The sequence below is a fragment of the Salminus brasiliensis genome, chromosome 11 (genome assembly GCF_030463535.1).
Source record: "Salminus brasiliensis chromosome 11, fSalBra1.hap2, whole genome shotgun sequence".
Classification (NCBI taxonomy): Eukaryota; Metazoa; Chordata; class Actinopteri; order Characiformes; family Bryconidae; genus Salminus; species Salminus brasiliensis.
In genome coordinates, this window is record NC_132888.1 from 39,992,028 (window position 1) to 40,015,496 (window position 23,469).

The following is a 23,469-nucleotide window of genomic DNA, read 5'->3' on the forward strand; positions in this document are numbered from 1 at the left end:
GTTTAATTCAAAGTACATTTCATTTACTATGTTTTTAAAAACAGCTGCTACAGTAATTCCCTGAAAAGACGCTGTCATACTAAAAAAAACTGGATACATCCCGAATATTACTCAACTGATCTGAGCTGGGTGAACATCTGTGAGCTATCAGACCGATCAGACTCAATTAGCAGGCTCATATCGCAACAGCCAATCAGTGTTTGAAGAGATTTCTAACAAAATGCCCAAACTCTGCCACAAGAGGGCGCTGCTTTAGCAAAGCAAAGTTAAAAGAAAACCAAAGCTGCAAACCAAAGCGGTGGGCGTGACCAAAGGGCGTGGCGTCGGTTTAGGAGCGTGAACCGCCCGGACTGCCTACAACATCTTTGCCCAGGTCGCAATGACCCAAAATCCACCCATTGCTTGTATATACACTACATGTCCAAAGGTTTGTGGACACCCCTTCTAATGAGTGCATTCAGCTGCTTTAAGCCGCACCCATTGCTGACACACAGCTTGTCTAGTCCCTGCAGACGAAGAAGTACTGCCAATATAAATAATAATAATGCTAGACATGGGTTAGTAGAGGGATGTATATAAACCCCCCAGCATTGAGGAGCTGTGGAAGAACTGTGTTCTCTGGAATGATGGTGCTGGAGCTCCATCCAGTACTTTTGGGGAGAGTTGGGGATGAGATGAGTTGGGCAGTGGTGATCATCCATCTAACATCCTGACCTCACTAACGCTCTTGTTGCTGAATGCAATCAAATCCTCACAGCGATGCTGCTCCTCCAAAATCTAGTAGAAAGCCTTCTTCCCTGGACTGTAGAGACGGTTACTCCAACAAAAGTGGAAGAAACAATGAATGAGCGAGTGTCCCAATACTTTTGTCCATGTAGTGTGTGTGCTGCCCCAGATTTCAAGGAGCTGTTGTAGACGTTTGGCCCAGCCTTTGTTGTTCTGCAGGCGAATCTGAGTTCACCACTGTTTCAGATCTACCGCATCTCTGCATCTGATTAGTCACAGAAGGCAGACGGCATAATGTAGGAACCAGATGAAAAAGGGGGTCAACATGAAGAAGAAGCAACATGAGTCTTTGCTAGCAGATATACGTACGTAAAGTGGACTGTAAACTAATAACACTCCTACAGAAAGTGGAGGAGGTTCTCCATCACTGTGTTCATCATTAGAACATCTCCAGAGTTCTCCTCTCTCATGGAGTCTAGTATTATTTAGAGTTCTCCTCAGATCAACACCTGGTTTGGTGGTAAATCAGGGCTTAATGATGGTAAATCAGGTGAGCTGCTGCTGCTGCTGCTGCTGCTGATGGAGTTGAACACATCCTCCACGCTGTGCTGGACTGGACCTGGAGGAACCGAGCTCCGTTCTTCAGACTAGCTCACCGACAAGATCTCACTACTTTCTTTCTTCAGAATGAGAAATGCAAGTCCCTATGTGTTTAAATACGGTACGGTTGGAGCTATTCTGTCAAGCCTGAATAAAAAATATCGAAAATTAATGTGTAAATCTTGAAAATCAATTCAAGAGACAGTAAAAGTTGCCTCTGGGAGGAGAAAAATGAACTGCTTTCATTTGATTTCTTCTACTTTTTAAATTAGTTAAATCTTAAACTACTTAAATTTTTTAGTGTCACTGCTTTCAAGAGGTCACTCAGGTTTGTGGATGTTGGAGTGGATGGATTCCAGTGTTTTAAGGTGCTCCCATGTCTGTGTTACCTTCTGGCTGTTACAGTCAGATCTGCTGAAGTTGCCCCACGCTGCTGCTACTGCCATTTGCCTATGGACTACATTAAATTTTACTTTGACTACATAAAATGTAACTATTAATACTATTATTATTATACCCACCATTAACCATCATTACTCTCATTACTCCTGCCATCACTGCAATGATTATATTATTTATGTTATATTATGATTATATCAGCACACCTTTCCTATACCAGCAAACTTTATGAATCATTTATAATCAGGAGGAGAAGGATGGCCCCCCCTTTTTGAGTCTTGGGTCTTCCCAAGGTTTCGTCCTCCAGCTTTGAAGCGGTTCTCTCTTGCCACTGAGGGTATTAATATGCTTTATGACCTCTTGTCCTTTTCCTGGGTTCCTGTAAAGCTGCTTTGTGACAGCATCCTTCGTAGAAAGCGATACACAAATAAATGTGTGCATCCAACAATAAGGACACCAAAGTACTTCTTCTAAGCTTAGTGGGTCCAGAGCCGACCCAGAATCATTGGCTGCATGGAAGGGATACCCCCTGAACAGGGCGCCAGACCATTCGCACTCAAGTACGCTCAACAGTTCCCAACATAAACTGCGACTCTGTGAGGACTCAGCTGTCTTCACACTGTCTAAGGGGCATAAGAGACCGGACTGCCTTTTGTCTTCAGAGTAGCTCCAGAGGCTCTGGAAAGCTTCAAAACAGTGTTCTGGGTAAAATAGGGCAGGGTTTGAAGGAACAGATATGCTTTCGTGTTGAATAAAAGCATCCAGATATTAAAAAAAAAAAGTCACAAGCGACTAACTCAAGCATATTACATTCTTTCAAGTTTTGTGAGAATTTTTTTTTATTGTTTTTTGAAGCTCACTGATCACCCTGAGTATAATAGCAGGTCTCGCAGCTGAGATTCTCCTGCAATGGAATGATTCTGTGCTCGTTATACTCGTCCCACACTTTTCTACAGCAATCCGTTAAAGGCAGTTTCAGCTTGGGTGAAAGAGTTTTGGGTGGAGAGTACTTGTCAGTAGTATTTGTAATTGTTTCCCTAGACTTTTCAGATGTAATTACAAAATGACTTTGTCTTTATATAATATTTCATAATGGACCACCAATGCTGGACTTTCCATGCTGACATTAAATGGTGGGCTATCTGCTATCTGTTCGGTATGATTACCCTGAGCAGGTTCCTGAGCAGGTTTGTGAGGTGCTGCGCTCGGTTGTGTTGGTTTGTGTTATGTTGACTACTCACGTTGTCTTGTCCACTTCCTTGTGGATCTTCTTGACAGACAGTTTGATGTTGTAATTGATGCTGTTGAGAATGTTCTTGAAGTAGGTCTTCTCGCTGACATCAAACTTCAGAAAAAAAAGGAGATCAAAGAGCTGGATGTAAAGGGAACGCTAAAATATGAATAATGAAAAACATCAGAAGGAAACAAAGACTTTCAGCTTTGACGGGGAAGTGATCAACTGAGGATTCTTCACAGTGGTGGTCTAAAACATATCCTTTTTAATGCAGTCAAATAGCCCCTGAAGAAAAGGTAGAAACGTCTTTACCATATTCATGTGAAAACTCATTCACTGGTGGTTTGGACAGTAAATAATGTAGGTTTCTCTACAATGAACTACATTTCGCATTAAACCACAAGAGGACCATCAAGAAACAGGCCTGCCATGAAGTGGGAGCTGCTGGAACACCAGTGTCAGGGTCTACAGTGTCAAGATTACACCTTCAAGCTTGACTAAAGAGGTGGTAGCATCATGCTCCAGAGCTGTAAAGTAACTGGTAAACATGGTGGTGGTAAATTTATACTCAGGGGCTGTAAGAGCATCTGTTAAGCATGGCGGAGGTAGCATCATGCTCTGGGGCTGTAAGACCACCATACCGACTGTTAAGCATGGTGGTGGTAGCATTAGACCACCATACCGACTGTTAAGCATGGTGTTGGTAGAATAAGACCACCATACCAACTGTTAAGCATGGCGGTGATAGAATAAGACCATCATACTGACTGTTAAGCATGGGGGTGTGGTAGAATAAGACCATCATACTGACTGTTAAGCATGGTGGTGGTAGAATAAGACCTCCATACCGACTGTTAAGCATGGTGGTGGTAGAATAAGACCTCCATACCGACTGTTAAGCATGGTGGTGGTAGAATAACACCACCATACCAACTGTTAAGCATGGGGGTGGTAGAATAAGACCATCATACTGACTGTTAAGCATGGTGGTGGTAGAATAAGACCTCCATACCGACTGTTAAGCATGGTGGTGGTAGAATAACACCACCATACCGACTGTTAAGCATGGTGGTGGTAGAATAAGACCTCCATACCGACTGTTAAGCATGGTGGTGGTAGAATAAGACCTCCATACCGACTGTTAAGCATGGTGGTGGTAGAATAACACCACCATACCAACTGTTAAGCATGGGGGTGGTAGAATAAGACCACCATACCGACTGTTAAGCATGGTGTTGGTAGAATAAGACCACCATACCAACTGTTAAGCATGGGGGTGGTAGAATAAGACCATCATACTGACTGTTAAGCATGGTGGTGGTAGAATAAGACCTCCATACCGACTGTTAAGCATGGTGGTGGTAGAATAACACCACCATACCGACTGTTAAGCATGGGGGTGGTAGAATAAAACCTCCATACCGACTGTTAAGCATGGGGGTGGTAGAATAAGACCATCATACTGACTGTTAAGCATGGTGGTGGTAGAATAAGACCTCCATACCAACTGTTAAGCATGGTGTTGGTAGAATAACACCACCATACCGACTGTTAAGCATGGGGGTGGTAGAATAAAACCTCCATACTGACTGTTAAGCATGGTGTTGGTAGAATAAGACCACCATACCAACTGTTAAGCATGGGGGTGGTAGAATAAGACCATCATACTGACTGTTAAGCATGGTGGTGGTAGAATAAGACCTCCATACCGACTGTTAAGCATGGTGGTGGTAGAATAACACCACCATACCGACTGTTAAGCATGGGGGTGGTAGAATAAGACCTCCATACCGACTGTTAAGCATGGTGTTGGTAGAATAAGACCACCATACCAACTGTTAAGCATGGGGGTGGTGGAATAAGACCTCCATACCGACTGTTAAGCATGGTGTTGGTAGAATAAGACCACCATACCAACTGTTAAGCATGGGGGTGGTGGAATAAGACCATCATACTGACTGTTAAGCATGGTGGTGGTAGAATAACACCACCATACTGACTGTTAAGCATGGGGGTGGTAGAATAAGACCACCATACCAACTGTTAAGCATGTGGGTGGTAGAATAAGACCTCCATACTGACTCTTAAGAATGGTGGTGGTAAAATTATTCTCAGGCGATATTTTGCAGCCAGTGGAAGGCATAAAACTAACAGTGAACCTCTTGAATTGCCTTGGATAGATGGAGTTCTCATTAAAAAAAACTACACCCAAATCAGGGTTCAGAGCCCACAGCGGTCTGAATTACCCCATATTCCTGGTCGATGAGCTCTGGCTTCAGCAGAAAGTCTGGATATCCCGTCATAACCATCATATGTTGTAGCTGGGCATGTCCGCAAGGTGTATTTGCATGAGAGACAGAGACAGAGAGAGAGAGAGAGAGAGAGAGAGAGAGAGAGAGAATGAAAAAAAACATCTTAAGTTTCTCTTCTTATTTATTATTATCTTGGTCGTTTAAAATGAAAAGCTCTTAAAGAACATCTCCTCCGTACAAACCGGGTCATTAAAATAGGTCTCTCTGACAAACTACAGGATAATACTTAAGTAAAAAATCCATATCTAGTTAGAAAGTCCCGCGCCACTCTATTAAGCATCTCACTTCAACCAAGTTATTACTAAGTAACAATTACTCCTCACGGCACACGCTCACCCTCTATTTATAGACATTTTAGACCCTAGAGTTGTTACACATAAACACTGTTGATGGATTAAACAGGACAGAACGGCTAGCACAAACTTACAAAGCTACAAAGTAGGGGTTTCCAGTAAAGTGGCCGTGATTGGGAGGTCAGGTTAGTCCGTACTGGTCCACAACACGGGGTTATCGTAGTTTCTGCGTCTCGTGACTTGGATGCTGTGTTTGCTGTGTTTACTGTGTTTATTGTTACCTTGGCTCTTGCAGCCTCTTTGGTCACTTCGTCCATCCAGTCGAGCTCCTGCAGTCGGATGTCTAGTGCGTGCTTTATGTCCTCCACCAGCTCCTGAACCTGCGGGCAGTCCCACAGTGTGGAATGAATTAGCTACAACTTACATCAACTGTGGATTTAGCTGAGAGCTCAGGTTTCTTAGGGTGGCCAAACATTTGCATGGTGCTCCTTTCTTTTTTTAACCATGACCTCTTTCAACCTCAAAATTCATTCATCCTTACCTTTAGCACCTGGACTAAGGTACATTTCTGAGCAGGGAAGCCCAAACGTTTGAAAGCCAGTGTAGAGGATTAAGCCGTTTGAGCTCAGGTGTCACTGTGGCTGGGACTGGTGAGGAAATCTCCAGTAACTACCCTTTCATTTCACTGATGTTGACGTTGATGATAGAGCAGCTTACGCTTCAATGTCACTGCGACAGGGACGCTCGGGAAATCTCTACCAGCTACTCGACACGCTTGCACATGGCTTACTTGACGATGGATCAAGCAGGTGCTTCTATGCTGTTGATGGTTTCGTCAAGCATCTTTTTCGGTGGTCTTCAAGCCCTCATACCAGAGATGCACCTTCCTACCAGGGAACCTACTGGACTCCACAATTCCCTGTTTTCAACCATTCCCTGCCCAAACGCACCCGACACCCTGACACACCCTGGTTCCCTAGGACTCCAGAACGTGACCCCAATCTTCTCATTAGTCCAGTTCCTCATTAGCTGAGTGAGCTTCGGAGTTTCGGAGTGGGAAGGTTGACAGGCGCTGCTCTAAATCAATGCATCTCTTGCTTTGTTTGCTTGCGCTTCAACTTGTCCGAGGAATCACGGTGGGTAGCTCGCGGCAACCTGAAAGTTGAGAGTCCCGCTTCAAACGGAAAGGTAAGAGGCGAGATTGCTGAGCGCAGTTTTGACAACGCCGACGGGGTGACTGACGAGTTCTGGAAAGAAGGCTAAATCTGGCAGGCGCCCCGCCACGGCAGCCATATGGGCGAGGCGTGGTCTCGGAGAACCGGCCTTTCATCTATCCGCGCATCCGTCAGCCTGTCTGTCAATCCGTCCATCCAACCTTCCATCACTCGTGGAATCGGGGAACAGCATGGAGAGAGGGAAGTACAGGAGGGTGGGAGGGGTAAGGAGGAAAAGTAAACATCCAAGGGGAGAGAGGAAAGGGAGAAAGAGAAAGAGAAAGAGAGAGCAGGAGAGGATGAGATCACATTAAGGTGAGGGATTAGGAGTGAGAGCGGGAGAGAGCGAGGGATTAGTGGGGGGGAGAAATAAATGGAGGGGATTGGAGGAAAGGGGAGAGAGAAAAGGATGAGATGAGGGAAGGCATGAAGAGTGTGAGGAGAATAGGGTAGAAATGAGAGGAAGAGGAAGAGAGAGGTGTTCCTGAAGAAGCACGTTTATAATAGAGATTGGCGAGTGTGAGGAACCTTTTAAAGCTCTAAAGAACCTCCATGGATCTACAGACCCTGCTGAAGAGAATGGAGCAGTGCTAAAAGCTAATAATGCTAACATTATTAAGCAGTGTGTAATACCGCAGTACCGTATACCTTATAGCGGGTTGTGCTGCTCGCCATCAGCGGCCGGAGTCTGAGAGAGCACAGCTGGCCTCGCTCTCTCAGGAGACGTGTGCTAGTCTACGTGTGCTAGAACAGGCACTGGTAATTGGCCAGAAATCAATGAGATATATAAAGGAAAAGGATTGAGGAACATCATGAATTATGGAGCTCAACACGTTTGGATGTTTGGAGGAGAACGCTAACTGGGAGTTCTGTTACATGAGCTAACAGCGTTCACACTGGCTAGCATCATGCTGAGCGATGGGCAGGGTAGAGGGAAGGCCCTCTGAAGGTGTTGGTGTTTTGGTATCTCTCGCTGTACACCAGCATGGTCAGGGTTTCTAATAAAGCGGCCACCAAGCGTGTGCTTGTTTCCTGCGTGCCTTTGTTTTTGGTTTCGGATCACGTGTGGCACTGCACTGTGTGGCATCATCCTGCTCTGTTGTCTTGTGCAATACGTGCGAGGGACAAGATGGGAGGAGATGATGTTAGGGCTGTGTGTGTTGTGTCATCTTGCGTCATGTCGTGTTGCAGAACTTTGCTGCGCCTTGCCTTAGCTTTGCTGTGAGTGGAGAAGTGCTGCTGGACGAACAGGGCCCCGAGAGCCATGCCGAAATGCTTGTTGGCCTGATTGAGGCAGAGCCGGCCCAGCTCCAGCTGCCTTTCCGTGCCGTCGATCTCTCGGGAGAACTCGTGGATTGTGCTCCTGAAGGCGGTGGACAGGTGCTCGCTAAGAGCGGCCACGATACGCCACAGCATGTAGTTGTGCAGGACCCTGAGGGAAGGGAGGGGAGGGAAGAGAGAGAGAGAGGGGGGGGGGTTCATGTGTGCCCATACAGCTTGTGTAACCTCAATAAGAATGAACTGCCCAACAGACTGGGGCCTAACCTATAATCACCTTGCCCGAAAGGCAAAGGTCGGATAGAGGTCAACAGCTAGAGCTCCATCCAGTATCTTGGTGGGAGTGGACAGATGTGTCCAAGCATCTGGGCATCTATTGCAAATATATATATTACCTGGATTTCTGTTCATGTCTAGAACTAGACTAATGCAGGCTAGAAAAAGTAAGTGAACCTCTGTGTTAATGACTTCTCCAAGAGCTAATTGGCTACGTGGTTTGGGGCTGCTTTGCTGCCTCGGAGTCTGGGCGCCTTGCGATTATTGAGAAAACAATGAATTCAAAGATGTATCGAAAAGATGTACGGGGAAATGTAAGGGCTGAAGTCCATGACCTCAAGAAAAGGACAAGATGTTTGGGTGATGCGACGAGACTAGAACCTCAAGCACACAAGCGAATCGACTAAAGAACGCCTGAAAAAGAAGATCTGCTAGTGGCCGAGTCAGAGTCCTGATCTTAACCCTTATCAAGATGCCGGGGGATAACCTGAAGAGGAGTGTGGATGTGAGGCATCTTAGAAATACTGATGAACTGAAACCCATCTGAAGTTATAGGAAGTGTCTGATGGAGGTGATTGCTGCTAAAAGGAGATTTAAAGGTTATTAAGGGTCACTTACTTTTTCTAGCCTTCAATAAATAACCAACAGTACAGACATTGGTTTCTTAATAGTTAATAGTTTAGATTGTGCTGGTCTATAATTGTGACTTAGATAACGATCAGACTGCATTCAATTATCAGTCAGCGCAGAAATCCAGGTTATGCCAAAGGGTTCACTTACTTTTTCTAGCCTTCAATAAATAACCAACAGTACTGTTGTAACTGTTGGTGTGTTATTAGATTAGTAATATTGTGTTATTGTATAATTGTGACTTGGATAACGTAGTCATCCAATCAGTGCAGAAATCCTGGTCATGCCAAAGGGTTCACTTCCAATGTACGTAGGGATGAAGTGCAGCTCTTTTTGAAGACTTGAAGGGGTTAATGTAGGAAAATGCACCGTATCAGTAAATCTGAACTGAGTGGAGAAAGACGGAGGGGGAGAGATAGTGAGGTGGAAGAGAATCATACTTTATATTTGAGATTTAGACGTCGTTTCAGAAATGTGTAATAAATCTTGTTAATGCCGGAGACTAGAGAAACGAGAGAGAGAGAAAGCGAGGGGGCGCGCAAGAGAGAGAGAGAGAGAGAGAGAGAGAGATGCGGGAGACAAAAAAAATTAAAAATAAAAGCCCTGAATCATCGGAGATGCAGGAAGGGCCAAATGAACGGCTAGACATTCTAAAAAGATTAAGCCGTAAATAATTACTCTGAAATGTACAGATGGAAAATGTCATACTAAACAAAATGTGCTCACACACTCACACACACACACACACACACACACACCCTTCAGCCCTTTAGGGTGACGTCACCCCCTTTGGGTTTGGATTTTGACACGTGGACGGCATTTTAATCATAACACTGTTTGGCACCGCTATGGGCCTGTCTAGCCAACAAAGCACTTCTGAACACAATTCAATTGCGAGCGAGAGAGAGAGAGCGAGAGAGCGGGAGGGTGTAGGGGGGGGGTGAGTGAGGGGGAGGGTGAAGATGAATGGATGGAGGGATGAAAAGAAGGAGGCGACATTGTCTTTTAACCAGTCCTATAATAGAGAGAGAGAGAGAGGGTAAAGGCCATCACACGCCGAATGCAAACGAACGAACGAACAAACAAACAAACAAACAAACGAACGAACGAACGAACGAACAGTCAGAATGCCTTAAAGAGCCTTCTTTGATACGTTGCAGTTCCTGAGACACAGCAGAACCACACTCTAGGTTGCCACCATACCAACGCTGCGTTCCCTACAAGCCAGATTTTGTATTCGGAAAGTTGGGACATTGCCCAACTTCGATGGACGGACGTGTTTCCATGGTATAATGCATTGCTATCAACTGGTATCGCTCAAAAGGCTAACCTGGGACACAATTTGGTTAGATTATCCATAAAAGGATCGTCATGGATCAGCGTGGTAAATCTCTTTACCACAGTATGTTTACCTGAGGCCTCTACACCAACTTCCAGGTGGGCTAACTGAGCCCCTTTAAGCACCACGGGTTGGATTTAGGGCGGGGCCCACACTCCCATAAATAGCTGGACCACGAAGACCAGGCAGACTCTGTCTCAGGTTCTACACGTGTTCGAATGCTCGAATTTACTGGCGTGCAAATAAAGCGTTTTCGGTGTGTGTGTACGAGACAAGACAGAGCAAAGGCGAGAGAATCAAAGAGAGAGCGTGCGAGAGAGCATTAGCAGGTGTGAGGGGGTTTGTTTAGCATTTGTTTACTCCTTCATGTCTTTGTCCGCTTGTTTGTTTACTCTTCATCACCTTTCGTCCCCCACCCATTAGCGCCGAGCGCTGCCGTGTGGGCGGGGTTGCGGAGGCAAATGAAGGAAACGGATATTAAATTAAGGACCGTTACAGAAGTGTGCTCTAACGATGAAACAATGGCCAATCATTGGCAAGGGATTAGGAGTAAGCTCATTAGTCTAATGTATTCGAATGAAGCTCATTATGAATGAAAAGCACTTCCTCCCTGTAGAGTACCTGAGCCACTGAATCCTTTCAGAGAAGAGAGGTACGTACACACTTACATACACACTCACACACACACACACACACACACACACACACATATATACAACATGTCCGTGTACTGGGGTCCCCATAAACACCCACCCCCCCATTAACAGTGGACACAATGAATTAAATCTATGTTCTAGATCTTCTTCCACAGAGAGAGAGAGAGTGAGTGTGTGTGTAAGTGTGTGTGTGTGTGTGTGTGAGAGAGTGTTTGTGTGGATGTATAGGTGCTGATGGCGGTTCAGCAAGGAAAGAAAGATGGTGGAGGAAGTGAAGGAGGAACGAGAAGAGAAGGCGAAACTCTGGAAGGTGTTTTTTTTACTGAGCTAGGTCACTGCGGTGCCAACACCAACCTCAACTGCTATCTATCTCCTCCGCCTGTTTCTGCCTCTATGTGTGTGTGTGTGTGTGTGTGAGGGAGAGTATACGTGACTGCGGGTGGCCAAGAGCGCGTGTCTGAAATTCTTTCCTGCAGAGATCTACTGGCGCATGCGAACAAAATACTTAACGAATATGCAAATTAGCCATCATCGACACTTTGTTTAGAAAACAAGTCGCTTCCGACAAATAGAGACCTTCTGGGACCATCAGAGAGAGAGAGAGAGGGAGAGGGAGAGAGACTAAAGGAGGCTAAAGGAGTCCTGTATGCAGTGAAGCACTTTATTATACTAATACTGGGCTGGGCATCAGAATCTGGAGAATCTGGAGGTTCCTGGGAAGAACCAGCACTGAAGAACACTGAACTCATGGCCATGTTCTTGAAACCTCCTGCTGTTGGTGCCAAATACCGACCCCACCAGCTACAGTGAGGTTCCTCAGCAGAACTCCAGGCTCATCAGACCAGGCCTGTGCTGAGCAGCTGCAGCCTCAGCTTTCTGGTCTTGGCTGACAGAAGTGGACCCCGACGTGGGTCTCCTGCTGTTGTAGCCCATCTTCCACGAGGTTGGAGGTGGTGGTGTTCATTTAGAATTGCTGAGATGGTTGATGTGGACATACAGCTGCTGGCCTGTACCTGCCTATGTTTCTTTGGTGCACCCCTGCCACACGATTGGCTGATTAGATAAGTGCATGAATGAGTAATGTACGTGTCTTGCTAAGGACACGCTCAGTGAGTCCACACTGTACACACCAACAAGAAATTGCAGTGTCACTGTAGTAGATTCACACAGTCTTGCTGACGTCCTTATCTCTGTGAACACCTGCACCTATACGTCTTCCGCCCTGGAACACACCTGGGTCACCCTGCCGGAAAAATGACCAAATCCAGCGTTTCATTTGCTCACAGGGTGACTGCGTGAACACTACACAACCAATCATTCAGTAAATGGTAAATCATCCGTCTGACCGTTACAAATGTTGACCTGCTCTGAATCAGGAGAGAGAAGCTGGTTAGTATTGGCTTAGTTAGCAGGCTAAGAGTCTGTCTGACTGAAACCCCACTTGTAAACGTCTAGACGGGAACGACTCGAGCGTCTGGCGGCTAATGATCGAGCTGCTGCTGCTGCTGCTGTGGGAAGAACTGAAGCTGAATGGTTTTGGATCTGTTTTTGCTTAACTAGCTGATTAACTGCTATTTCTGACACAGGCACTGACCATACAAAATCTTTTTAGTCTGGAAGCGAAGCGAAGTGGACCAAGCGACTGGTGTTGGGAGGAACAGGACAGAGAAATGAGAGGCCGGTTCTGCTGGGTTTGGACTCGTAGCTGGATATCTAGGCTTAGCTAAGCAAGCTAGCAGTCTAAAAACACCACAGCACAGCACAGGCCGTGTTTCAGCTAGCTGAGGCTCAAAAGCCTCTTATCTGAGACTGGTTAAGGTTAGCATTATTACCTTTTACCGCTGCTCCAGTCCCTTTTGCGCCTCAGCCAACAGGTACACATCTGCTTTGGTCGGAAAAAAGGCTGGTATTGCTTCCCACGTGTGGAAAATGGCATCCATTAAGAGCTCCGCCGGACTTCACAGGCGTCACACAAAGCTACAATCAGCATGCTTTTACTGCTAAGGTATCATGTTGCAACCCTGTCATATTCAACTTATACACGGCCTAAGGTGACAAGCCTGTCATGCTCACTTGATACACTTGACGTACAGAAAGTGCTGCGGGTCTTATGTGGGGGCAAATGGTTCCCAACGAAGGCTGGCAGCCTTCCGCGCTCGGTGTGCCGTTTTCCATCCAAACTGCTGAGGAATACAAATCAAAACATCAGCAAAAAGGAGCTGGATTATTAGGACTCGCATACGTATTCAATTTTACCACCGGTTGATCGTCAACATCACCAGAAATAAATAACAAACAATGAACGAGCGACGATTTCGTCTTGCCGGTGGAGACACTGTAGCCCATCTGCCGAGGCACAATTTGTGGTTGCCCAGTTTTCGAAACGCCCAGCGGCAATCAGGAGGTCTCTACTCTCCAGTGTTTACTGGCTGCCAACTCATCTGCAAAACCTTCTGATGAAACCTAATGACGAATCTAAGATGTCATGTGACCACGCATTTAGGTTTTCAAAGGACTAAATCCTTGAGGCTACTTCTGGACGTTTTTGGAGGTACTCTTGCGAGGAACCTTCAAGAAACCTTCTCCTAAAAAAACGTATTCGTGAAGGTTTCAGCAAAGATCTGTAGCGGTTTCTCACAAGAGTTTCTCCAAAAACATCCAAAAGTTCTTCAAGGATCTAGTCCTTTGAACACTGTAGACCCCTAGGACTCCCCATATTCCACACCGTGCTGAAGCCCTTCATGGGTTTAAGCTTCTTATCCGTGTTAAATATCTGTTCAATGCAATACCTGGTCCACAGCAGTCCTGTGGTCAGAAAGTGACCAAGATGAATTGGGGTGGAGGGCGGATGATAAACCGTGCAGCAACAGATGGAGCTACAGTGTGGAGATACATGGTAGGGATTTCTTCAGAGATCCGTTTGATCTTCACTGCTTTGTAAGCAACGGCGGCCGCACATCAGCCACTGGCCAGGTATAGGGACAGAGAACTGGTCAGTTTTGTAGAGGAGACAGATGAGGGACAAGGGCACTGAGGTTAACACCTCTAAAGCAGCAGTTAGCCTGTTTAGTAAGACTGAACTGTCCTGCTTTATTTAACCAATGCAGACCACTCTATTGGTCGTCTGGCCCTAAGCTTTCAACTACACATCACATACACGACAGCGTGGCTCCATTACACTGCCTACCCATTTTATAATTTGCGACAATTACCAAGAGGAAAAAGAAAACACTCCTGACCGAAGTCCAAATGAAGCTATTGACCAGATAATGTTCGTAGCAAGGACTGAAAGAAAACGACTGAATGACTCTCCAAAAGCACTGAATCAATAGAGGTACGACGAACTCCTCTCTCTTCTCTAAGAAATATCAATATCAATATCGATCAGATCTACAGATCAAAAAAAGTTAGACATTTTCGTGGCCGAGCACGGAGATCCACTCTCTACGTACCTTTAACTCCAGTTGATAACTGTAACCCACGCTGTTGAGCCTGGACCACTCATATCAGCTCACCAAGCACTACCCTGCTACAGTCGTGTTAGGGTCACTGCTGTGCTGGGAATGGTTCACTGTCCAAATAACAGCCTGTCAGGCGAAAACGGACCAGTGATGAAGGGGGAGGGTCAATGGCAACTTGTGCATGATGAAGCCTGATAAAGAACCGCTGAGAAGAACCAAGACTCAGAAAGAGAGACTCTTCAAGAGCCTGATGGAGAACCACTGAGAGGAACCAAGACTCAGAAAGAGAGACTCTCCAAGAGCCTAATAAAGAACCACTAAGAGGAACCAAGACTCAGAAAGAGAGACTCTCCAAGAGCCTGATGGAGAACCACTGAAAGGAACCAAGACTCAGAAAGAGAGACTCTTCAAGAGCCTAATAAAGAACCACTGAGAGGAACCAAGACTCAGAAAGAGAGACTCTCCAAGAGCCTAATAAAGAACCACTGAGAGGAACCAAGACTCAGAAAGAGAGACTCTCCAAGAGCCTGATGGAGAACCACTGAAAGGGACCAAGACTCAGAAAGAGAGACTCTCCAAGAGCCTGATGGAGAACCACTGAGAGGAACCAAGACTCAGAAAGAGAGACTCTCCAAGAGCCTGATGGAGAACCACTGAAAGGGACCAAGACTCAGAAAGAGAGACTCTCCAAGAGCCTGATGGAGAACCACTGAAAGGAACCAAGACTCAGAAAGAGAGACTCTCCAAGAGCCTGATGGAGAACCACTGAGAGGAACCAAGGCTCAGAAAGAGAGACTCTCCAAGAGCCTGATGGAGAACCACTGAAAGGAACCAAGACTCAGAAAGAGAGACTCTCCAAGAGCCTGATGGAGAACCACTGAGAGGAACCAAGGCTCAGAAAGAGAGACTCTCCAAGAGCAAGATAGAGAACTGAAGGGTGGGGGGGCTGGTGCTGGGGGGGGGGTTGTCGTACGGTTGAGATGCCAGTAGAGCAAGTAGCACACAGTGGAAAGACATGGGAGATCCTCCAGTGACTGACCGCACATGGAGGATGGTGGATGCGAGCACATGTTGAAGGAGAGAGTCATTTAAGCCCGATCCAGGAACCCTCTGTGAGTGCTGAGCATTATCTCAGCTTGTGCAACCAGCCTAACTTTGCTTTTATCAAGCGCGGCGGCACATCTCCAAGGGCTCCCTGTAAATTTCTGTCCGGGACCTCTTGACGAGTGTTTATCTTTCTTGCAGCATCCCAGTTGTCTCTTCGGCTCTGCGCTCATCAGGCTTCTAGCGCTTGTTGGAAATTGGGTTCACGGGACAATGCGCCGTTAGGAATTTCCCAGCGCATTAAAAGTGCTTGAGATAATTATCGCAAATGAACTTCGCCGGCTTCCTCCAAAGTGAAGCGTCTTTGTCAGTTACTTGACTCATCGCATCTCTTCCACGGCAATACGGCGTTTCCCGTAGCCGGATCGCAAGACACAGAGGCCTGATGCTTCTTTTAATATCAGGCTTTTACAGAGCGAGCGGGTATTGACGAATCGTTCACGGGGCGTCACAATCATATAGCCCTGCGCCGGCGCGGTGAAGTCAAGGTCGTGCCTTTGAAGGATTTGGCTGTGTGAGTGTGTGATTCCTAAGTGCTCGTCTCTCGACTGAGTTAGCGGGCTGATTTAGCTTTTAGCGCCGCTCTAAAGCCTGCTTTTGATATTATTTCACAGTCAGCGGCAAGAGATGCCACCGGCCCCAAATTCCTGCGACGGCAGACGCCGGAGAGAACGAGGTAGGTGGAGGAAAACAGAGCCCCAACAAAACCAGGGAGGGATTTCAGGTGAAAAGAAAAGAAAAGACGTTCTCAGCAGAGAAAAGCGCCGCTCGGAAAGGCTTGGAAAGGAGCCCGCAGAGATGTTCTCGCCGTGATGCCAGTAGGAGGAAAACAAGACTCGGGGAGGTGGGGAGGTGGTGAAGGGGGGTGGGGTGGGGTGTAAGAAAAAAGAAGAACACAAAGATAAACGCAGAAGTCATTCCTCCTTCCGAACTCCTGAGTTGCGGGGACGGAAGCGGATTGGCTGGAGCGTCAAGCATCTCCATGGTGATGATAATAACAGTGATTATGAGGGAAGGTTTCATTTTGGCCATATTATGGGCTATAATGTGTTATTATAGGAGCGTGTGAAGAGCGGACAGTGGGAGAAATTACCTAAGTCTTTCTTAGGTACCTCTGGAGAAAGAAAGGAGAAGGAAGGAGGCGAGGGAAGGAGGGCGAGGGAAGGAGGGCGAGCGGGAGAAACGCGGATGAATGAGAAGACACAGATGAGCTGCACTCAATTTAATTAGGCTTAATGGCAGGCAGACGAACCAGTACATACATGGAAAGGCAAATGCCTGCTATTGTACTCAGTATTGGATAGCTGTCAGTGGCTGTAACAATCAGCCAGGGAGGACTCGATGCACCCCCCCCCCCCACCACCATCACCACCACCCGCTTCCCAGTTTCTCCATACCAACCCTTACCAACCCCCAACTCCCTAAGAGAGAACTGACAGCAGGGTAGGCATACACACACACACACACACATATATACGCACACCTGTCAAGTTATACATTTGACTGCCAGACTCTGGGGAGCTCTGCATGACTGTGTGTGTGTGTGTGTGGCTGTATTTGGGGTGTCACTGTTGCATGACCTCTCAGCTGTACCACGGCTGATTAGTATCGACCCACAGCACGCCCACTTAACCACCCACATGGGCGCTCACAAACACACACACACACACACACAGGCAGACGGAAAGATTAGTAGACTGCAGCTAACACACACTCTTTAAAAGAAATGAAGGTGCATCAAGTGCTTAGAAGAACCAACAGAGATGTGTGAAGAGTCTGAAGAGCCTTGAAGTGGTTCTTCTATGGAAGGGTTCTTCAAAGGAACCTTTATTTGTAAAAGCATTGATCTACACTTGCGGACCCAACCTTTAAGTATATCTAATAGCACCTGTAATAGACAGTACCCAGATAACATGCCCATGTGGCGGCCTGTACTAGTAGCCCAACTGGAAATGGGTGAAAAGGGGCCGGGACGGGTTAAACATGGGCCGTTCACGTACCTCTTCGAGGTGGTCTTGATGATGTCGGACACTTTCTGCATGTAGTCTGTCGCCAGCACCACAATCTCCTCTTCCTCTGAGAAGTTATCATGAAATATTCTGTCCAGCAAACGCTTCCAGTGCAGCTGCAGCGAGAGAGAGAGAGGGAGGGAGGGAGAGAGGGAGGGAGAGCGGGCGAGAGAGATAACGGATGAGGAGGTGAAGAATGTACATAAATGTCAAAATGTCAGAGCATACTGTACTGTACCATACGGGCCGGAAACCACCCTTTTTTGTACCGCTGGGGTCCTGAGTTCATGACAAACTTCCAATTACTTAGGGACATATTTCAATTTTGGCCGTATTGATTCATAACTCATTTGGGACTCCTATCTCTGCCAAGCTTTTAAAAAGTGTAACCCGCCGGTTTATGGGTTTTCAAAATGGCAAATTTGGATCGATCAAGCGTGAAGTTGGCTACCGCCGTTTCGGCCTGTTTGTGTTTTATCCCGAGGTTGAAAGTCATTCCCCCTCAAAAAAAAAAAAAAAAAGGTGTGCATCAAAACACAGTTAACTCGGCAGCAAGTACGCTTCAGCACCAGAACCCACAATGGAGAACTTAACGAGGTCAGGTTTACACAAACAGGGGCAAGATGTTTGATATTTGATTATTAGAAAGTTGCACCCTGACCTGTCACTCTTGGTAGCTATCAGCAACGAGCGCCGGCAGAATTCTGGTGGGATATTTGACCAAAGGTTGAGGGCAGGACTTTGGGAAGTGCTTTATTATCCACTCCACAACCACCTTTAATGTGTGTTTGGGGTCACTGTCCTGTTGGATCACCCTATTTAAAACCAAGGATGTGCAAAGAAGCAGCAATAAACTATTTCCCCCCCTAATCAGTTCATCATTTTCAGATCAGCGAAAGAGAAAAAGACGAGGCCGTGATTTTAGTTTTCAGATTGAAAGTATTTTGTGTTACTGCTGTGTTTGTTTTAGTGACGCAGTCGGTTTGCTTGTTTGAAATACAGACCTTAATTCTGACAGTCTGTTTATTCGAATTTGTGCAGTATCAGACTTTTATTTTTACATTGATCTGTTTTTATTAGTGACTTTTATTTTGATGTGGTCTGTTTGATTTTATATTAGTGACTATTACTTTAACAGTCTGTTTGTTTGAATCTGTGGCTTTTATTTTGACAGTCTGTTTATTCATTTGTATTAGTGACTTTTTCATTTTGACATGGTCTGTTTTTAATTAGTGACTTTTTTTTGACGTAGTCGGTTTTCTCCTTTGAATTACAGACATAGTCTGTTTATTCAGATTTGTGACTTATATTTTAACACGGCCTATTTGTTCGTGCAGCACCTGATTTTTATTTGGACATGGTCTGTTTGATTGTATTAATGACTATTATTTTAACAGTCTGTTTGTTTGAATCTGTGGCTTTTCTTTTAATGTGGTCTATTTGTTCATTTGTATTAGTGACTTTTATTTTGACGCAGTCTGTTTATTCGGATTTGTGACTCTGTCTATTTGTTCGTGCATTACCTGACTTTTATTTTTTACCTTCGTCTGTTTGTCGTCTGACCTATTTTGACATGGTCTGTAAATTGTAAAGTGTAAATTTCCTGGTAAATGATCGCACACGCACTGCTCAACACCAGAACCTGGAGATTCTGGGAGAGCCTGTAGGTTCTTGGTCCTCGGGAGGGCCGAATAAGCTCATGTTCTTCTCAGTTTCATCTGATTTGTCAATTTTATGTTCCCAATTCCCATCATTCACCTACGCCCGGGAAAACCTTTAAGTTTTCTTTGATGTCGGCAGAGTTAGCAACAGAGAAGTAGTCCTTTAGGCACTGGCTTGCCTCCTATTACTCACTGGATGGCTAACTCTCTTGTTTCTGTTGAGTTCGGTGCGAGGCAGCTCTCCTCTATTCAGCGCCAGTTCAACTTCATTTCTTTTCATGTGAATTCAATTCAGAGTCATACAAAGTAACGCGTCCAATCAAACCACTCCACTCTGCTTTATTATTTCTAGCAGGTGTTTCTCCTCTCCCTCTCCCTCACCCTCTCCCTCACCCTCACTCTCTCCCGCTTTCTTCCTCTCCTTGCCTGGATGGACTTTCTCAATTGCCGCTGAAGGACAATCCCCAGAGGGCCCTAAAGAGGATCGCTCGTTCTCTCACACTCCCTATCTGTCTCTCTCACCGCAGACCTCAGAACCTTCTGTCTCCACTGGAGTTTATAACTTCATCTATCACACGGGCTTTTAAAGCACCACGTCTAAATAAATTTGGGGTTTATGTGTGTGTGTGTGTGTGTGTGTGTGTGTGTGTGGAGATACTTACGCTAGGTGCCATGCGCTGGAGCTGTTTGAGTGTGATTCGGTTGTACATGCTACTGATGTCTTTTCTCTGCTCGTCGAACTCTGAAACTGTGATCTGGAGGAGAGAAGAAAACTCGCCAATGAATAAATGTCCTCCAAGAAGACTGTCCTGTCCTGTCTGGACTGACCTGTCCACAAGCTGGAGGGTCAGTGGTTAGAGCACTGCCCAGCTGGCCACCACTGACGGCCTTCTCTGGTTGAATGTGGGCTGTTATGACGGAGGGCTAAAACTCGTCATACTGACGTTAAAATTGATTTTTAAGTACTACCTATTAACCCACGCCTTTGAGGAGCAATGCTCCTGGGACAAGGCTAGGGGTGCTTAACCCTCTCTGCTCCAGGGGGCGCTGTAGCATGGCTGACCCTGAGCTCTCTGTTAAATGCTAGAAGGCGACGATTGTCTTGCACAAGTTTACCGGTGTGACATGATATGATACTCACGTTGGCCAGTCTCGTCTCCAGGTCCAAAATCTCTCTGGATTTCACCGTGGCATTGTGAGCTCCCAGCATGCTCAGCAGCCTCTCCATTAGGGCCTTGTATGCTGCCAGGATCTGACATCATCAACAGGGGATGACAGCATGCACATGACATCATTATTCGCAAACAGGGCACTGTGTTGACAGTCAGCCGACTTTCTTGAAATGCCAAGCTAACTACTGTTAGTAGGAGAAAGCAGTCCCTCGTGACGTCAACTAGTGGCCCACTGGCACACAGGCGTGGTCTTATGGGCGGGGGACGAGAAGGACAGCTGTGACATCATTAATGAGCCACTGACATCATAAGCTGGTGCCCAAACACAGATGTGACACGATCAATTAGGGGCACGGGCTCACAGCGGGGGTGGGGTGGGGGGGGTGCAGCAGGAGGAGGAAAGTGGCAGATGGCCCTCAGACGACACAGATGGACAGATGGAGAAAAGGAAGAGAAGAGGAATGAGCTACAGTACGTAAAGAATCACTGAATCAATGAATGAATGGATGGGGGAGGGTGGAGCAAACGGAGCTGTAAGAAAATAAGGCTGAGTAACACATCTGAGATTGGGTGGAGAGATCAGTCCACTCAACATGGACAGGAATATCACAGCAATATTGGGCTTTCTACGGAGTCCCACTGGTGACGTCCCACATAATTATCTTGTTCCCATGACTTAGTTTTATTTAAGTAGTGGCCATGACTTAGTAAGGCTTAGTAAGATGTGGGAATAAGATAATTAAGGCATGGTCATGACTTTGTAAGGTGCGGGAAGGAGATAAGTAGTGGCCGTAATTTAGTAAGTTGTGGGAACAAGATAATTAAGTTGTGGCAAAAACTTATTTAGGATTAGTAAGATGTGGGAACAAGATAATTAAGGCATGGCCACAACTTTGTAAGTGTCCGGAACAAGATAATTAAGTCATAGCTGTGGCTTAGTAAGGCTTAGTAAGATGTGGGAACAAGATAATTTAGTTGTGGCAAAACCTTAAGGCTTAGTAAGATGTGGGAACAAGATGATTAAGGCATGGCCACAATTTTGTAATTGTGGGAATGAGATAAGTAATGGCTGTGATTAAGTAAGTTTTGGGAACAAGATAATTAAGTTGTGGCCACAACTTATTAAGGCTTCGTAAAATGTGAGAACAAGATAATTAAGTTGTGGCCACAACTTATTAAGGCTTCGTAAAATGTGGGAACAAGATAATTAAGACATGGCCACAACTTTAGAAGTTAACTTAGTTGTGGGAACAAGATTAGGATCTCATTTCCACGCTTTACTAAAACTGTCTCTGGCAGAATTCTGGTTGGATATTTGACCAACCTTCTTGGCAGAATCTGTATTTTGTTTAAATGTGTTGGTTTGCTGACCAGACCTGACTTTTAAGAACAGTCCACATATTTTCAGTAATGTTGAGGTCTGGACTTTGGGAAAGCCATTCCAAAAGCTTAATGTTAGTCTGCTTTATCCATTCTACAACCACTTCTGATGTGTATTTGGGGTCACTGTCCTGGTGGAACTCCCAATTGTGTCTAGGTTTCAACCGTCTAGCTGATGGTCTGAGGTTTTGCTGGAGAATTCTGAGGTAGTCCTTCTTCTTAACTATTCCATCCACTTTGTGTAATGTACCAGAGCACAATCACAGCTATCACCACCATGCTTAACATCTGGTACAGTGCTCTTTTTGTCTCATCTGGTCATAAAATGTTCCTCTAAAGGTTTTTCTTGACCATGTGGTTCAACTGCAAACTTTAGTAGAGCTTGAAGGAGTTGTTTTATGGAGCAGGAGCTTCCTTCTTGGACTGCAGCCTCTCAGTTAATGGTGATGTAAAACTCGCTTGACTGTAAACAGGGACACTGGTGTGCCAGCAGCTTTCAGCTCATAGCAGGCCTGTGCTGTGTTGTTCCTGGCCATCCAAACCAGTTTCCGCTCAGCTGAGGATGACCTTCCAGACCATGGCAAACTGATGATCGTGGAATCTGCAGTTGTTTAGAAATGGCTCCAAGAGAGCTGAACTAATTCAGCCCATGAAAAAGGAACAGTACTTCAAAGAAATTGTATTGGCCCAATATTGCCATGGCATTCATGTCCAACTTGGTCATGTCCGGACTTTTTTTTTTAAAGCAACAAAAGCAACAGACATGCAGAATAGACCTCATGGAATTTGAGATCTTGCAGAATTCCTTATTAAACATATATATATATATATATATATATATATATATATATATATATATATATATCAAACTAAACTAGGATGTCTACATACACTGTGAATAGATCTGAAAGGTAGAGATTCCACAAGGATCTTTGTTTAAGACCCAGGACACATTCATTCCAAGATGTCCTCAAATTAGTCGCGAATATCCCGTAACGTGTCTCAGGCATTAGCCTTTCTCTAGTCCTTCATAAATGGCCCAATTCCTGGCCATAAATTAGGCCATTTTTTGACTGGATAGATGAATTGACTGCTCTCAAAATGCACTATATGGACAAAAGTATTGGGACACCTGCTCAGTTAATGTTTCTTCTGAAACAAAGACCAAAAAAAAAAAAGTTTTGGGTTTTTTTTTGGAGCACGGATGCATTGGATGGAGCATTTTTTTTAACACAGTTGTGTGTGTGTGTGTGTGTGCATTTGCACATCTGCGTCAGCTCGATGCATTCATTAGAAGGGGTGTCCACAAACATTTGGACATATAGTGTAGTAGTGATGACAAGAGGTGGGATGATGAATCTTAGATCAGCAGATGGGCTATGCTCTGTAATTGTACACATGCAGTACCAAGTGGACCTTTAAGGTGGGTGGAGCCATTGATGATACAAGGAACGGGTTTCTAATAAAGGTGGAGCGCTTTGACCTCTGCCACGATCCATGACTGGAGGTACAGTCCTTTACATGCAGTCATTTCCGACTCTTATGCAATTACAGGCCCACAGGTTTTGTACCTTCACGCTGTCCTCGTCTTGGCCCAGGTACAGAGTCCTCTCTGGCAGCGTCAGACCCTCCTGATCAATCTAGAGTTTTCAGACACACACAAAGATTGTGCCAGGCTTATTAATAACACACACACATAAAACAGTCCAGGCATTCCGGCCTGAT

At 45.6% G+C, this 23,469-nt stretch overlaps 1 protein-coding gene across 1 annotated transcript in view; it reads right to left on the bottom strand.

Moving 5' to 3' along the window:
* Positions 1-23,469, bottom strand: part of ecel1 (endothelin converting enzyme-like 1) — a 41,746-nt gene that overhangs the window by 10,144 nt on the left and 8,133 nt on the right. Inside the window, exons 4-11 of the mRNA XM_072691428.1 lie at positions 23,316-23,384; positions 20,334-20,444; positions 19,855-19,947; positions 17,523-17,647; positions 7,988-8,210; positions 5,846-5,944; positions 5,206-5,280; positions 2,967-3,070 (exon numbers count right to left, since the gene is read on the bottom strand). Coding sequence (XP_072547529.1) covers positions 2,967-3,070; positions 5,206-5,280; positions 5,846-5,944; positions 7,988-8,210; positions 17,523-17,647; positions 19,855-19,947; positions 20,334-20,444; positions 23,316-23,384 — 899 coding nt within the window. The remainder of the gene's footprint in view (positions 1-2,966; positions 3,071-5,205; positions 5,281-5,845; positions 5,945-7,987; positions 8,211-17,522; positions 17,648-19,854; positions 19,948-20,333; positions 20,445-23,315; positions 23,385-23,469) is intronic.